At 40.4% G+C, this 16,237-nt stretch overlaps 1 protein-coding gene across 1 annotated transcript; it reads right to left on the bottom strand.

Moving 5' to 3' along the window:
- Positions 1-58: 58 nt before the first annotated feature.
- On the bottom strand, positions 59-11,540 carry LOC101173843 (WD repeat-containing protein 82). The gene is made up of 9 exons (XM_020701450.2): positions 8,756-11,540; positions 8,577-8,677; positions 8,436-8,502; positions 6,743-6,842; positions 5,858-5,974; positions 4,117-4,272; positions 637-706; positions 416-558; positions 59-347 (listed from the first exon to the last, which is right to left on the bottom strand). Exons 1-9 carry the CDS (start codon positions 8,914-8,916, stop codon positions 315-317), a joined length of 948 nt encoding a protein of 315 aa, XP_020557109.1. The 5' UTR covers positions 8,917-11,540; the 3' UTR covers positions 59-314.
- Positions 11,541-16,237: the final 4,697 nt, after the last annotated feature.

The raw sequence follows: 16,237 nt of genomic DNA, 5'->3' as shown, positions 1-16,237 counted from the left end.
CATAATGTGACAATAGAGTAACTACTGAAAATTTTGCTACAATTGAGAGCCAAAAAAATTTCTTTAGGAAAATGGTTTATTTTTAAAACTTGTAAATAATTAATCACATTGTAGGCAGTAGAAAAAAATCAGATAGATGTCAACTGAAGTTCTTTAAAAACAGTCCATAAAAGTCAAACTTGACCAAACCTTTCAAATAAAATGTTACATTTAAAGGAGGTTTCTTCCAGTATAACTGCTCAGGTGGTGAAGGTAAGAGCCGTGACCATAAGCATGTCCCACCTCAGAGCAGGGGAGGAAGATGTTGGGGCTCCTTACAGGTCTTCATCACACGGGAGCCAAAATGTCTGCAAAGAGCAGAGCAAAGAATGGTTAGCGAGTTCAAAGAAATGTCAAAGCCTTGGGAGTCACTCACCATGTTTGTGCAGGCGCTGGCGAATGTCATGAATCTGGGGTTAAACTGCAGAGTGTTGATGGGTCCTGGATGTTTCCCATCCAGCACGGCCACCTTCATCCCGCTCTCTGTGCTCCAGACGTGAACTCTCCCGTCCTCTGAGCCTGCGTCAGACACGAATCATCTGTATTTGTGAACCCACAACCTTTGTCTCCAAAAATGGAACTGAGGCAGAAGCTTACCGATCATAACGAACTGCGAGTCTGGAGTGAAGCAGGCCTCGAGAGCCATGCCGGTACTGTTATTGTAGCCCTTCAGAGAGGCAAACACAGAGTCACTTCCAGTAACCTAAAAGCTGGGGGTGGCCGTATCGATCTGGTGACGTATCGATACTAGCGTGATGAGATCCATACTTTTGTTGCAGTTTTCTACATACAGTAAAGAGCTTGCATTTAGTTACACAGTTCATGTACGTGCTGCTTCTAGCCGTCTGCAGTGTTGCTTGATGGGGAAAAAACAGCACATTTTAGTAAATTGGCCATTTTCAGAATTTGATGCACATTGGGTTCTCTGGTGATTGAAAATTTGACCAAAAAAAAGGTGTGTTTCTTAACATTACATCACATTAAAGACTATTTAAACCTCTTGGAAAATATGTTTTCCCACCTTAGACATTAAATCCCAAAAATGATTAGAAACATTTTTCACCGTAACTGTTTTTTTTAAGGAGTTTAATATTTTAGCTAAAAGGTGTCACCTTGGCTAGAATATGGAGCTACATATAGCATGAGGAAAACAAGAAATATATTTTTCAAAAAAATGGTATGTTTTTCCCCAAACAATAATAAATATCGTAACCGAGTTGAAAGGTTGAGCTTGACAATAGTAACTATGAATTATGGGTATTCAGTGATGTCACTTCCTAATTGCTGAAGAAGTTGGATTGAACTATTATTTTTTTTAAAGGGGGGATTGATGGGCTGTCACGGTCAACGAGTTACAGTCAGGACCATAAATATTTGGACAGAGACACATTCTGTCTATGTTTCTGTACATTACCACAGTGAATTTTAAATAAAACAACTCAGATGCCGTTGAAGTGCAGACTTTCAGCTTTTATTCCATGGGTTGAACAAAAAGATTGCATAAAAATGTGAAAAACTAAAGCATTTTTTAAACACAATCCCTTCATTTCATGGGGTCGTCAGTAATTGGATAATTGACTTCCATACTATTGCACGGGCAGGTGTGGGCAATTCCCCTTGTTATGTCATTATGAGTGAAGCAGATAAAAGGCCTGGAGTTGATTAGAGGACTCGTGCTGCATTTGGAAGATTTAGCTGTGAACAGACAACATGCGGTCAAAGGAGCTCTCCATGCAGGTGAAAGGAGCCATCGTTAAGCTGAGAAAACAGAAAAATGCAGCCATAAAAAAATAAAAAAAAGTAAAAACCAAAAACAAAAACAAAAAAAATAAAAATGCAGCCAAACTGATTGGACGGCGTTTCATAATCCAGATGGACAACGACCCAAAACATACAGCCAAAGCAACTCAGGAGTTTATTAAAGCAAAGAAGTGGAATATTCTTGAATGGCCAAGTCAGTCACCTGATCTTAACCCAATTGAGCAGCATTTCACTTGTTGAAGACTAAACTTCAGACAGAAAGGCCCACAAACAAACAGCAACTGAAAGCCGCTGCAGTAAAGGCCTGGCAGAGCATTCAGAAGGAGAAAACCCAGCATCTGCTGATGTCCATGAGTTCAAGACTTCAGGCTGTCATTGCCAACAAAGGGTTTTCTACCAAATATTAGGAATGGAATAAAAGCTGAAAGTCTGCACTTCAATGGCATCTGAGTTGTTTTATTTAAACTTCACTGTGGTAATGTACAGAAACATAGACAGAATGTGTCTCTGTCCAAATATTTATGGTCCTGACTGTAGATCGCTAGAGGAGACATCACATGGTTCCTCATGGGAGGAGAGCACAGCCATCTTGGTGAGGTCAAGTCACTGCTGCAGTGCATGCATGTGAACAGGCGGTCCCAGAATATCCATTCAGCAAGGCGCATGTGCGGCGCATGTGCGGCACATGTGCCCTGTGCAGATGATCATCAACGTGGTCAAGTCGGAGTTTGGTGCTCTCAATACTTTAAATTTACAGCTTCATATCACTGACAGCTAATATGGCATTGACAGTGATGTTGCCAAACTGCACAACTCTCAAAGTAGAACAATGAATATTAGGCAGAAATTCACCAAATTGATTAGTCACATGAATCAATAGGGTGAATCTATTGATTGTTTGTTTTTGTTGTTTTTTAGGGTTAATCTATTGTTGACTAAAAATACAATATGATGAAAATGTTGGATTTTCGTATAAGGCTGAATAAAATTTAAGTTCAAAAAGAACAAAAAAAAGAAAAAAGTTTGGACTTTTCTAAATAATTTAAATTACATGTCAGAGTTCTAAAACTTCTAAATGCTTAGAAATTAATATTACAAATTCTTTGTAATCATTTTTTTTAATTGTAAGAAGTCCTGCAAATATGCATTTTTCATTAAAGTTTGAGCTTCTATGGCTGAGTGTTTCTCTTGTTTAACAACAAATGATGTATGTGTATATATATATATTATATTTATTTATATATGTATAAATATATATAAATAATATAAAAGCTACTTAGATGCCACTAAAGGCTATAGAAATCATTGTCATTTGGGCGCCAATGACCTCACCAAGATGGCGTCGTGCTCCGCCACCGTCGGCCAGGCTTCCCAAGCGGGCGTCTCTCCTCTAGCGAAATAACTCATTGGTTACGGTGTTAAACAAAACTGAAGGACATGATTAAATGGTGCAATTTTATAAAGATTCATGTATTTTTCTAATATTGCTTTTATTTAAGTGAAACTAAATAGGCAAATCATCACGTCAGCAGAAAAAACACGTGGTTATTGGCTATTTTCATCAGTTTTGCATTCAGTGAAAAAGTCACTTTGGTTGGTGGGGACAGGCTCATTTGGCTGACCTCTACACCTCAGCAACCCATGACATTTTACAAAACATAATTTTCTCACTAATTTTGTTTGCTTTAATGCAGACGAATGGATCTTTTCCATTTCTTGTTTTAAAATGCGTTTTATGGCTTAATTTATACGAAAATCTGTGAGGTAAATCTGTGGGACACAAACTGCACTGATTTCAGAGAATCACCCAAATACCTCCCCAATTTGTGCGGGAAACTGTCCAACCTGGCAACGTTGTCTGGCTGTGTAAACACTGGCAGGACTATTTGTTGTGTTGCAGACACAATAAAAGTACAATGTTGTATTGTTACATGGAGCCTTTTTTTCCCAATTTTGCACCAGTTACAGTTTTCTTCTCCTTGTAGTATTGTGCCATTATTAATATAGTTGTTCTATATTTTATGTTTGATCTCTTAGGGTTGTCGTAATTACTTAATAAACATTTTCATTTGCCAAAAGTATCTGTCCTATGTTTTATTATACACTTCATTAACAAAAAATGTTGTTTTCCAAAATTATTCTATGATGAAACATTTCCAGGAAAAGGTCATGGTACCGATGTTAGCAATATTAGCCCTCTGACCACTTGGTATCAAATCAATACCTACATTCCCAGCATCACCCTCTCCTGCCAAAGGCCTCCCAGATCTATAAGAACAGATTCAACTCATGTATCTGAAACAATGGCTGACTTACTGAAAATGTATGCAGCACAGAACCGCTGAAAGCATTCAGGATGCGAATGGCGCCTCCGTTTGTATAGATGAGGATCTGTTTGCCGTCATTGCTGAACTTCAGTCCGGTCCAGTCACAGACGCGGTTAAACCGGGTCTCAAAGTTGGCAAAGGGGCCCTTTCAACAGACAGATTGAAGACATTCAGAAACAGCTTTACTTGGATGAAGCAGATCATTCTGCACACTGACATCATTGTGCATGGCTGCTGAGAGTATGACGTACGTGCAGCTGCAGTCAAACGCATGTGAACAGTTCATGTGACCCACATGTGGACCAGGAGGCTCTGCAGGTCTGAATTTCCTGACTGTTCCTCGGTTAGTGCACTTTATAACCTATGTGCTATCTTGTGGGGTCATCTAGACCCACTAGACAGTGCTCTGAACCTTTTTTCTTCAATGATTTGTGATCTTCACTGGTGTCCATGGATTACATGAAATCTTTCCACCTTTATCCACCTTTGTTATGGTAGGGAGAACACGTCAATGGAAGGGTGGGGTCATCTTGACCCATAAGACAGCACAAGGGGTAAGGCGTTAGCCTTGGAAATTTCCCAGAAATCTCTCCAAAAAAACTGTGTTTTTGCAATTCATCAATGCTCACTAGATTGGTAAATATAGACCACAATGCATTGCGTTGAAACAATCTGAAAAAGGGTGGAAACATACTGCACAAGGGAGATGATCTGATAAATTCAGCAAAGGGTGACGTCATGTCTGGCGTCAAAAAAGAAAAGAAAAAAGAAAGTAGTCGTAATTGCATTAAAAGGACAGTCCAACACTGTTAAGTCTTTTAGAAGTTCGGGGGTAAGCTGATTGAACTGAAACACAGTCATGTGATTATTGAACTAGAAGGAGCTGCTTTTCCAGAAGAAGATGAAGGGTTGATGCTATATTACCGAATGAAAATCCAACTTAAAGGGTTATAACTCGCAAATGATAAATAAATAAGTAAGAAATGATCAAAGTTGACCATAAATAAAGTGAAAACAGCACAATAACAAAAAAGATCTGTTTGTGGAAAAAAGATGTCAGAGCCGGGTATCGAACCAGCGAGCTTCTGCACCAAGGATTCCCCATGGATTTCAATGAAGGCAAAAATCCTGGAATATCTGGAAAAGTTCAAGGATTTGAAGGAGCAAAAGTCACAGCTGGAAAAACCTGAAGCAGCTGAACATTTGAACAGTTGAATGGTTCAAACAGCTGAAAAATCGCAGAAGGAGTTAAGAAGAAGAGGGAAGCTTCAGAATCTCACTGTCACTTGTATTGTTATGTTCTTTATTGATAAACCAGAAATGGTTTCTTCCTGCAGAGAGGAACATCTCCAAGTGGAGGTCTCTGGTATCCAATGCAGACCTAGAAACTGATTCATTTCATCACAAACGTCTATTAACATGTTTAAAGACCCACTCCAATAGAAGCTGTGTTCTTAACATGTTCTTACGCCGTTTTTCTGATGATGGACGACAACTAAGCTCAACATTTCATTTCTAAGTATTTTTTTATTCCAATCATTGTGAATCAGGAGCAGAGAAAACAAATATATTGTTTCCTGTGAAAAGTGTTCGGTAAACAAACTTTGCTTGCATGCTGACATGGATGCTGCTCATGTTTGTCTGTCATGTCTGTGAGGATTGAGTTCTAGAAACGTGACAGCTGTCTGCAGACGTCTGCATCCACATTGATTTGGACCTGTAAATCTGACCTTGTCGAAAGCACGCAGGTCATACAGCTTAATGGCCCGGGACTCCACCCCCGCCGCAAAAATGAGTCCATCCGGGTCAAAGGAACATATAGGTCTCCCAAGTGGATTGGTCAAACCCTGGAGAACAGAAGAAACCAGAGAGAAAAACAACAGAAAAGCTGTAACCCAGTTTCACCTCTGCGTTTCATTTCAATCAACTCTTCATGTGAAAAAAAAACAAAAACATTTTTCTAGAGTTTTAAAAGTTCATTATGAACTAGAAGAAGCTGCATTTCCAGATGAAAATTCAGGGTTGAATGCTATAGAGCTGAATGAAAATGAAACTTAGAGGGTTATAACTGGCACAAAAAAATAAAGAAGGAAAGAAATGATCAAAGTTGACCATAAATTCAGTGAAAACAGCACAATAACAATAATGATATGTTGGTGAAAAAACGCCAGAGCCGGGTATCGAACCAGCGAGCTTCTGCACCAAGGATTCCCCGTTTATTTCAATGGAGGCAAAAATCCTGGAATATCTGGAAAAGTTCAAGGATTTGAAGGAGCAAAAGTCAAAGCTGGAAAAAGCTGAAAGAGCTGAACGTTTGAACAGATGAACTTAGGGTTCAAACAGTTGAAAAATTGTAGGAGTTAAGCGGCAGAAAAATGTCGGAAGATACTAAAATAAAGAGAAACAGGAAAACTTGAACACTTTATAGCATTCAACCAAAAATGTGTTGAGCTTTGTACATGATGGTGTTTCTGAGAACACACGGTGTGTTGACTGCTAACATACTGTGCTGTTGTGAGTGGATATTTGTGTTTTTGTTTAAGACACTAGAATTACTTTTGTGTATAACTAGAAGCCAAGTGTTAAACGACACACAGTGAATAGAAAGGGTTTACCTGACAGTCTGGAGTGCGCAGATCCCAGATGCGGATGGTCTTATCTAAGGAGCTGGAGATGAACATCTCATCCACAGGAGACATGGAGAGTGCGGTCACCCTGGTCCACAGACAAACTGCCTTTAATGGCCATTCTCATGACCGCCATTGTTCACACAGCTACATCAAAAGATTGCAGTGGTAACACGGTAACACTTTCTTTCTAAGCAGGTTTATACAGCTCTGGCTTCAGGAAACACAGAAAGTCAACCTAGTTCTGTCCTGCTGTGGTTTATGGTTTGATGAAGACTGGTGGATGAGGATGAGGATGAGGATTTTGGGTTTGTGTGGCCACCAGGAGATTTATGTCATCATGGAACTTAAAGATTTCATAGTGTTGTGTAATAACCTGCAGGGTACAATCAGCTTTTACTGTCCAATAAGGTCAAAAATGTGTCTTTTGGTTGAGATAAAAAAAGGCAGAACAATGGTTTCCACCAACCAATCCATTTTTTATACGTCAACGTTTTGCTGACCGTTGTCAGAATTTTGGTATATTCTTTTTTTTTTTACATTAGCACGTAAAATAGTCATATCAAACAGTGTAAGGTTAGGAAGTGCAAACTGTAAACAAGTTCGTGGATGTGCTGAATGAGACCAGTGCTGGGAGGCCCTCATGAAAGATCAGAAAAACATTTTTAAAGAGAAACGCATCTGGAATGAAACTCCTCGCTGTTTCCCTCTCTTCATTTTGACAAATACGGACTTACTATGGCTGGCTACATTTTTTTAAAGCCAAATAATTGCATAGAGTTAGAAAAGATTGGCCACAGTGGCTGTATGGCGGGGGAGTGGTTAGCACTCTCAGCAGGATGGTTCAAATCCCAGCTGGGTTCTTTGTGTGGAGTTTGCATCTTCTCCTTTCCTTTTCCTAAATCATGCCTCATGGGTTATTTGGCATCTCTAGATTGTACCTAGGTGTGAATGCGAGTGGAACTGGACTGCTCAAACCTGAATTAAATTATGCATTAGATAGTAAAGAATACATTAAACACAGTTTCTGATTTGTGAAAATGAGGAAGGGAGAGACACCAACGACAGAGGAAGAGAAGGGTGACACTGAAAAAGGAAGAGATAAACATTAATATGTCAGGGTCCAGAAAGAGAAATGTGGAGAGAGTTTGGCGTGGACACAGAGAAAACCCCGTACATGTGTGGGTTCTCTACGGGGTCTCCGGCTTCCTCCCACCGTCCAAAAACATTCTTCATAGGTTCATTGGTTACTCTAAATTGTCCCTAGGTGTGAATGTGAGAGTACATGGGTTTGTGACCCTGTGACACAACTGGCGACCTGTCCAGGGCGTCCCCTGGCTTCACCCGCATGTGACCGGGATAGGCTCCAGAAAGCCCCGTGACCCCGAAAGGAAACACAGAGAAAAAGATGAATGAACTACATAAAATCATCCTATTTGTAATTTTCCCAAACCAGGTGATGGTTTCACAGAACAGAAACTGTGTAATACTAATGTATTCTTTACTATCTAATGCCTATTTTAATCCAGGTGTGAGCAGTCCAGGTCCTGTGGTTTTTGAACAGGACCTGGTCTGAGGTGGTCTTAGTGTTCCTTTAGTGCCCTCGCCAATGGGAAGCTGTGAACAGGAAGCCAACCTCTGCGTGGTTTTGACAGCGTTCACATCCAGGGACTGCACTCACCGCGCACTGTGACCCGGGAAATATCGGATGTACTTGTTGTCAGTGAGGGACAGGTATCGGATGGTGTCTGAAGGATGGAGGATAAGTTAATTTAATGTGCTTGTCTGTCTTTCTGAACACAGCTGATGGAGAAGGTCTGACCGTCCAGCTTGTTGGAGGTGTACACCACCGTGTTGGAGTCTCCATAGGTGTAGCGGATGAGGTCCACTCCATACTTCTTGCTGAACAGGGTTCTGCTGGGTCTGCATGTAGAGGACAGGCATCAGACATCAGCAGCAGAACTTTCTGATGGAAATCATGATGGGGGGGGGCAGACTTACTTCCCCTCCTGCATGTCATACAACACAATGCAGTCATCGTTGCTGCTGGATATGACACTCTCTCCGTTTGGGCTGTAATCCAAACAGTTCACCTTCTCTGAATTGCATCGATACGTCCTGGCGACCCTGAAACTCCTCAACACGCTGTCTGTGATCTTCATGGCTGCAGGTTAGTATTATTGCACGTTGTGACCCTACGTAAAAACATCGTAATGTACTCACTCCGTCATCCCATATAATATCTCTTTTTAGATGAACAAAGCGTAATGACTCATCTTTCTATTCTTATGGCGCGTTTATTGCTAACATTTCGTTTAAACAAAGAGGAATTTCCTTTCGAAGAGATTTTAATCTGAAAAAGATGGATTTACGCTGGATTTGTGTTTCGTTATCGACAGGGCGAGCGGTGTCGCAAAGTTATTGTTACAGTAGAAACCCTTCACGGAGCGGAGAGTGAGGGCGACTAAAACCAACGAACTCAGTCCGAAAGGAAATCGCGATACTTAAAAATGACGTCGTTTCCGGTTTTTCTCTTCAAGTTATTTATATGATAAATACAAATTAAATAAAATAAATAAATAAAATACCACCAGTTTTCATTTTCTCTAGAAAACGGTTTTTTTTTACTAATTTAAAACTGCCAATACACAATTAAATTCAATTAAATTCAATTTCAAATGGCACAGAGCACAAGTTACTGAAGTTACTGAAGTCAAATTCCCTGTACATGCGCTGTACTTGGCAATAAAGTGATTCCGATTCAGACTTAACCATACAAAAAAGAAAAGAAAGACACCATTTTTAAAAAAATTAAGAAAAACAAAAAGGAGGAAGATACAGCAAAACTAAAATCAGAGGCAGACCAGCTCATTGCATATCTGTACATAATTTTTGCACACCTTTGTCACTTGTGCTAGTTTGTGGGGTCCAGATGACCCCACAAGCTAGCACATAGGTTATAAAGTGCACTAACCGAGGAACAGTCAGGAAATTCAGACTGTCTTGTGGGGTCCAGAAGACCCCACTCCCAAGGCATGTTAACGTTGGGAGTGGGGTCATCTGGACTTTGCATTTCATTGCTCAGCGTTGTTGTGTATATGACAACAAACTCTTGAATGACTAAACTGTTTAAAATAATGTTTTTCCTTCTGATCAGTTGTTTTTCTTCTGAACGTGTCCAAACCATCACAAGCCAGCATTTAAACCATTTAGAATCAGATCTACTGTCTCTAGACCAAGCTTTTCCCCAAATGAAAATAGCTTATTCCTGCATAACTCCAAGGTTAGCATGGGGGGCATTTGATCCGAGTAAAATAAATGACGACAGGATGACGGTCGACAAAAGTATTCAATCCAGCGCATGATTAGTCAATGGTGCTGTGATGGAGCATCCAAAACTGGCACCATTTGAAAGTCATCTGTTCAAACCAGGTGGAATACACTTCACCTCAAAAGGATTTGAAGTGTTTGTAAGCTCCATCCGTGAAACCATTGAGCAGACTCTCCACCAGACATTGTCAAGAGGCCAAACTCAGCAGCCTCAGTCATGTCTCAGTGTCCCTTCTACATTTGGCCCAATCCAGCCTGACAACCCAAAGCCTAATCTGAAAAGAAAAGTCAGTTCAGAGGAGCTCTCACAGAGCAGAGTCAGCACAGATTTGTCCCCAACCAAAAAGCAGAAAGTCATCTGTGAAAATGACAACCAGGGTAGGCAGCACACACCAGAGTTTAAAAGCCTTTTTGCTAGTCTACCACCATCTGAGACAGGAATCCAGCCTGAGAAGAGGGAAGAGGACACATCAAGCTCCCCTGACCTCAGCTTTTCAACGAACAGCTCACCAATGGAAACACACAAAGTCACGAGACGCTCTGATGTCTGGATTGTTGGGTCAAGTTATATTTGACAGGCACAGATTGCAGCTAAACATCTTTTTGGACAAAACTTGAATCTTGACGCTAATGTTAAGTGGACTGGAATTAGAGACATGGGCTGAAGGGAAGTTGTTGATAACCTTTATCACACAATCTCCAAAGAAAATGGTCCCCCTGAAGTTTTGGTTATCCACGTTGGAGGAAAAGAATTGGGAGAAATGCCTCCAATACAGATCGTAAATCAACTGTTACAAGACCTGAGGCATCTGAGACAAACTCACCCTCAAATGAGAATAGTTTTGTCCCTCATCATTCCAAGGAAAAGCTGGAAAATAGATCATCCTTTTCAGATGGATAAAAGCTGAGCATTAGTCAACGACATTATGAAGGGGTATACCGACCTGTCCTACGATGTGGTTGAGCATCAAGATTTGTCACCTGATGATGAGAAAATGTATAGACTTGATGGAGTAACTTTAACGTTACAAGGAAATCAAATCTTTCTAAACAACATCCGCACTGCCATCCAGAAATGCCTCCAAGAACAAGATGAATGGATGACTTTTTGTCTTGACAGACCTTAATGTGCAGGATTTTTTAAATTAGCTGAAATAATTGACAAGTACCTGTCATGGTGCCTCTGTGAGCTCCCCCCCCCCCCTCTCTGCTTGGCTCCTTATTCGACACAGCTGCGACCACTCACCTCATCACCTACCTGCCTTCAAAAGGAGATCCAGCTCCAGCATTCATCGCCAGTTCGTTGCCCCTGATGGTGCATAGTCACCAAGTTTATAACTTTCGTATCTAAGGTATTGCCTAAGTCTCGTTCTCTACCTTGTTCCCAGGAATCCATTACCACGAGCGGTCGCCTGATTCTTCAACTCTCCCGGATCCAACCCTCAGCACTTCTTCCAGTCACACCACGAGCCTCTGCCGATTCACCAGTCACGCCACGAGCCACGGTCATATCCTCCAGTGACGCCACGAGCCACGGACAACAAACCAGCCACGTCACGGGTTTGAGTTTTCCTGCTACATTTTGGTCTCTGAAACATTCAGTTCTCTCAAAAACAAGTTCTCTTCTGCACCAATTCTGACCCAAGCTGACCCTGAAAGGCCCTTTGATGTAGAAGTGGATGCATCAGAATCTGCTGTGGGTTCTGTGCTCTCATAGACTACGTTCACACTGCAGGCTGAAACGACCCAATTCCGAATTTTTTTTTTTTTTTTTTTTTTTTTTTTTTTTTTTTTACCCCTATGCGACCTGTATCTGATCTTTTCATGACAGTCTGAACGACACAGATCAGATCTTTTCAAATGCGACCCAGGCCACTTGGGTATGTGGTCCTGAATCCGATACGTATCCGATCTTTTCAAATGCGACCTCCGTCTGTATGGCCAGGCCAAATGTATCCGACCCGTATGTCATTGATACGCTACAAAAGTCATCATTCTGCGTTGAAGTAGGCGGGAACAAGAACATAAACATCAACCATGGCGGACGATGCTGCTGAGACCAGTCAGTGGAAGGGAAGCGAGGTTACCGATTGGATTCATATTTGGGTGACAGCTCTATTCAGGCCAAACTCCAGGGCTCTCATCGCAACTGGGCGGTTTTTGAAAATATTTCGAGGGGCTTTTTCGAAGATGGCGGACGGGTCGCCGGCGTAATTCGATGCTCCCAACAAAACAGGAAAATAGACTCCTAAGAATCCACTATTAACAAACGAAGATAAGCACTCAATGAAAGGAGGAGTCGAAACCAGAGGAAAAATGAAAAGACAAGACCAGATGAAGGGAAAAAATGTAGATAAAGCCAAAGAAGACGGAGACGAACGTGCTGGTGCTAACCAGCTAGCTGAAACCATGCGTTGTGGACTCGACTCCATCAGCAAAGAAATCCGTGACCTAAGAGCTGACATGAAACAAGACATGGTCTCTTTGAAGGAGCAAGTTACAGAAGATGTCAAGAAGGAAATCACTGAATTGAAACAAGAAATCCACCAACAACTGGCGACAAATAATAAAACCCTTCAAACGCACGGAACCCAAATTGCCGAGGCCGAAGAACGCATCGCGCAAATCGAATCCTGGAACATGGATGTGAAAGATGCCCTCTCTAAATCTCTGCAGCATCAAAAAATATTAAGAGAGCGGCTCACAGACATCGAGGGAAGAAGCAGACGTAACAACATACGAATATTTGGAATACCGGAGGACGAGGAAAAAGGCACAGCGACAGACTATGTTACAAAACTCCTCTTGGAGAAGCTCTCCCTGCCTCCAGAAATCAGCCTTCAGATCCAACGTGCCCACCGAGCGCTCACTCAAAAGCCAAGCCGCGGCGCACCACCGAGGTCCATGATAGTCAATTTTCTCCAATTCACTACCAAAGAATCGGTCCTCAAAGCAGCATGGCAGAAGAAAATCGAGGTGGAGGGGAGACGGCTGATCTTCGATCATGATTACCCGACGGAGGTGGTCCAAAAGCGCAAAAATTACAGCGGAGTCAAAAAAGCGCTTAAGGAAAAGGGGGTCCGTTTTCAGACTCCTTTCACCAAGATGAGAATTCACTGGGACTCTGGAGTGAAAGTTTATGAATCTGCGCGGGAAGCGGCAGAGGAGTTAAGAAGAAGAGGATTTTCGGTGGAGTTCCCCACACCGGACAACACGGAAGATGACGTCATACAGGAGCGGCTGCTTCATGGATTTCCATGGCAACGACCCGGCGAGAAAAGCGGAAATGGAGCAGCACGGCGAGCTAAGGAGAAACTGCAGGAATTTGGACGAGCTACGTCTTAAAAGTTACAAATGAATATTAAGTTAAGTCCTTTCCTTTCTTTCTACATATATAGACTTCCTCATATCATAATTTGTGCTGTTGGGAATATTTACCCATATGATGGATGTTGGACTAGTAGGTTTAGGTGAAAGATTTTTTCTCACCACTACTGAGGGGCCCTCCTTAAACGCGAGGAACCCCCCCTCTCCCACCAACAGGGGAAGGGAATGGCGTGTGTTCATTCCACTTTTGGAAGCCAAATGTGTTTCAGAAATGTGTTTTTTTTTCTTTTTGGGCTACAAGTTCTGGCCTTTTGTTCAATGTTCTTGGGCTGTACATCAAGTTTTGGAAGAAACAAAGCCATGGGTTGTAATATAAAAATGGTTACACTTAATGTGAATGGTCTAAATAATCCCATTAAAAGGAAAAAAGTCATCTCAATGTTAAAGAAAGAAAATGCACAGATATTATTTCTACAAGAGACAAAGCTAAATGATCAAGAACACAACAAGTTTAAACAAATGGGATACAGAAACACCTTTTATAGCTCCAATGAATCAAACAAGAAAAGAGGAGTCGCTATTCTTATAACGAACTCCATACAATTTGAATGTAGTAAAGAGATAAAAGACAAATGCGGAAGATATGTAATGGTTAAAGGGAAATTGCAAAACGAACTAATCACAATGATAAACATATATGCCCCCCCTGGAAGTAAAAAAACACTTTACAAATCTTTATTTGACGTAATTGCACATGAGGCAGAAGGCATATTGATATGCGGGGGAGACTTAAATGTAACTCTGAAGAGCCTAGACACTACAAGTGTACGGAACCAGCATAAACCTTTGGCAGGATTTATCAACACAACTCTAGAGGAAATGGGAGTTATTGATGTCTGGAGAGAAATACACCCATTAGAAAAAGACTATACATACTATTCTGGGTCACACTCGGTTTATTCTAGAATTGACTACTTTTTAATGAACACATGGGATAAATATCGAGTGAAAGCTTGTGAAATTGGTACAACGAATGTCTCTGACCATAGCCCGGTCTTTTTAACAATTAATATAGACAGGAAAAAGATAAATACTTTGTGGAGATTAAACATAGGAATTTTAAATAAGGAAACTGTGAAGGAACAAATAAAAAACACAATTAAAAGATTTATTGAAGAAAATGACAATGGTGAGGTAAACCCCAATATTCTGTGGGATACGTTAAAAGCAGTCTTGAGAGGAAATTTAATTGCCATTACATCGGCACAAAATAAAGAAAAAAAGGATAAATACAACCAGAAAGTGGCAATTTTAAACAACTTAGAAAAACAACATAAGCAAAGTCAATCTCAAACCATCTTGCAACAAATTAAAACACTAAGGACAGAAATAAATGACATTTTAAGTGAAGAAATTGAAAAGAAAACAAGGTTTGTTAGACAAATGTATCATGATTCCGGCCCAAAGGCAAACAAATTGTTAGCAAGACGATTAAGAAAACAACAATCTAATAATACAGTAACTAGTATCAAAAAACCCGAAACAGACAAATTAACAGATGATCCAGAGGAAATACTAGAAATTTTTCAGAATTTCTACAAAGATTTATATTCAAAGCCCTCACTAGCAAGTGCAGACGATGTAACTAGCTTTCTTAACTCACTTGATTTACCATCAATAGGAGAAATGCAAAACAGAGTATTACAATCAGAAATTAGGACAGAAGAAATTAGATTAGCTATTGGAAAATTAAAGACCTGCAAGGCACCCGGTAGTGATGGGTTCCCTTCTGAAATATATAAGCTGTTTGAAAGTGACCTGTCACCTTTACTGCTGAGATGCCTTAATTGGACTTTAAAGGAAGGAACTATCCCCCCTTCATGGCAGGAAGCAGTGGTTTCTCTTATCCCTAAGGAAGGGAAGGATTCAAAATTATGCAAAAACTTCAGACCAATTTCTGTTTTGAATGTAGACTTTAAAATATATACATCAATATTAAGCAAAAGATTTGAACTTTTTGTATCTGATCTAATAGATGAAGACCAGACGGGTTTCATTAAAGGACGCCAGACACAAGACAATATTAGGAAAAGTCTACATATCATTAACCATGTACAAATGAAGGGAATTAAATCTGCACTTATTAGCCTAGATGCAGAAAAGGCCTTTGACAGTGTTAGCTGGGAATTTTTATACTTGGTCCTTAAAAAGTTTGGATTTGAGGAGAATTCTATTAAAATTATTAAAGCATTATACCAAGCCCCAACAGCAAGAATAAAAGTAAATGGAAATCTGTCAAATAGAATTAAATTAGAAAGGGGCACAAGACAAGGCTGTTGTTTAAGCCCAACTCTCTTTGCATTATACATCGAACCATTAGCACAAGCTCTGCGACAACACGAAGCCCTCGAAGGAATAGAGATAAGCAACACAAAGCACATAATTGGCCTCTTTGCAGATGACATAATAATTTTTCTCAAGAACCCAGACAACGAGCTTCCCATACTGATGGACTTTTTGAAAGTATTTGGTCACTATTCCGGATTTAAAATTAATATAGATAAAACCCAAATTCTTACACTAAACTACTCTCCGTCTAAACAGATTAAAGAAAGTTACAATTTGAAATGGGAAAGTAAGACAATAAAATATCTGGGGGTCATCCTTACTAAAGAGATTGACAAACTATATGAAACAAATTTTGATCCGATTGAACAAAACATGCAAAAAAATCTGCAAAAATGGACAACTTACCCCTTAGATCTCAGCTCTAGAGTAAAAATAATTAAAATGAATATCACCCCACGATTTCTCTACCTATTCCAG

This window comes from Oryzias latipes, chromosome 5 (assembly GCF_002234675.1).
Source record: "Oryzias latipes chromosome 5, ASM223467v1".
Classification (NCBI taxonomy): domain Eukaryota; kingdom Metazoa; phylum Chordata; class Actinopteri; order Beloniformes; family Adrianichthyidae; genus Oryzias; species Oryzias latipes.
The sequence above is the reverse complement of the archived record's forward strand: the minus strand, read 5'-3'. Positions and strand labels throughout refer to the sequence as shown.

Bases quoted from the DNA above. Each gene is read 5' to 3' on its own strand.
- LOC101173843 (XM_020701450.2), bottom strand. From the start codon at position 8,916: ATGAAGATCACAGACAGCGTGTTGAGGAGTTTCAGGGTCGCCAGGACG. The intron at 5,975-6,742 runs GTAAACCCTTTC...TCTGTTCTCCAG, and splicing joins TGCGCACTCCAGACTGTCAG to GGTTTGACCAATCCACTTGG. The intron at 707-4,116 runs GTAAGTCAGCCA...GCCTCTCTGAAG, and splicing joins CTGTGCTGCATACATTTTCA to GGCTACAATAACAGTACCGG.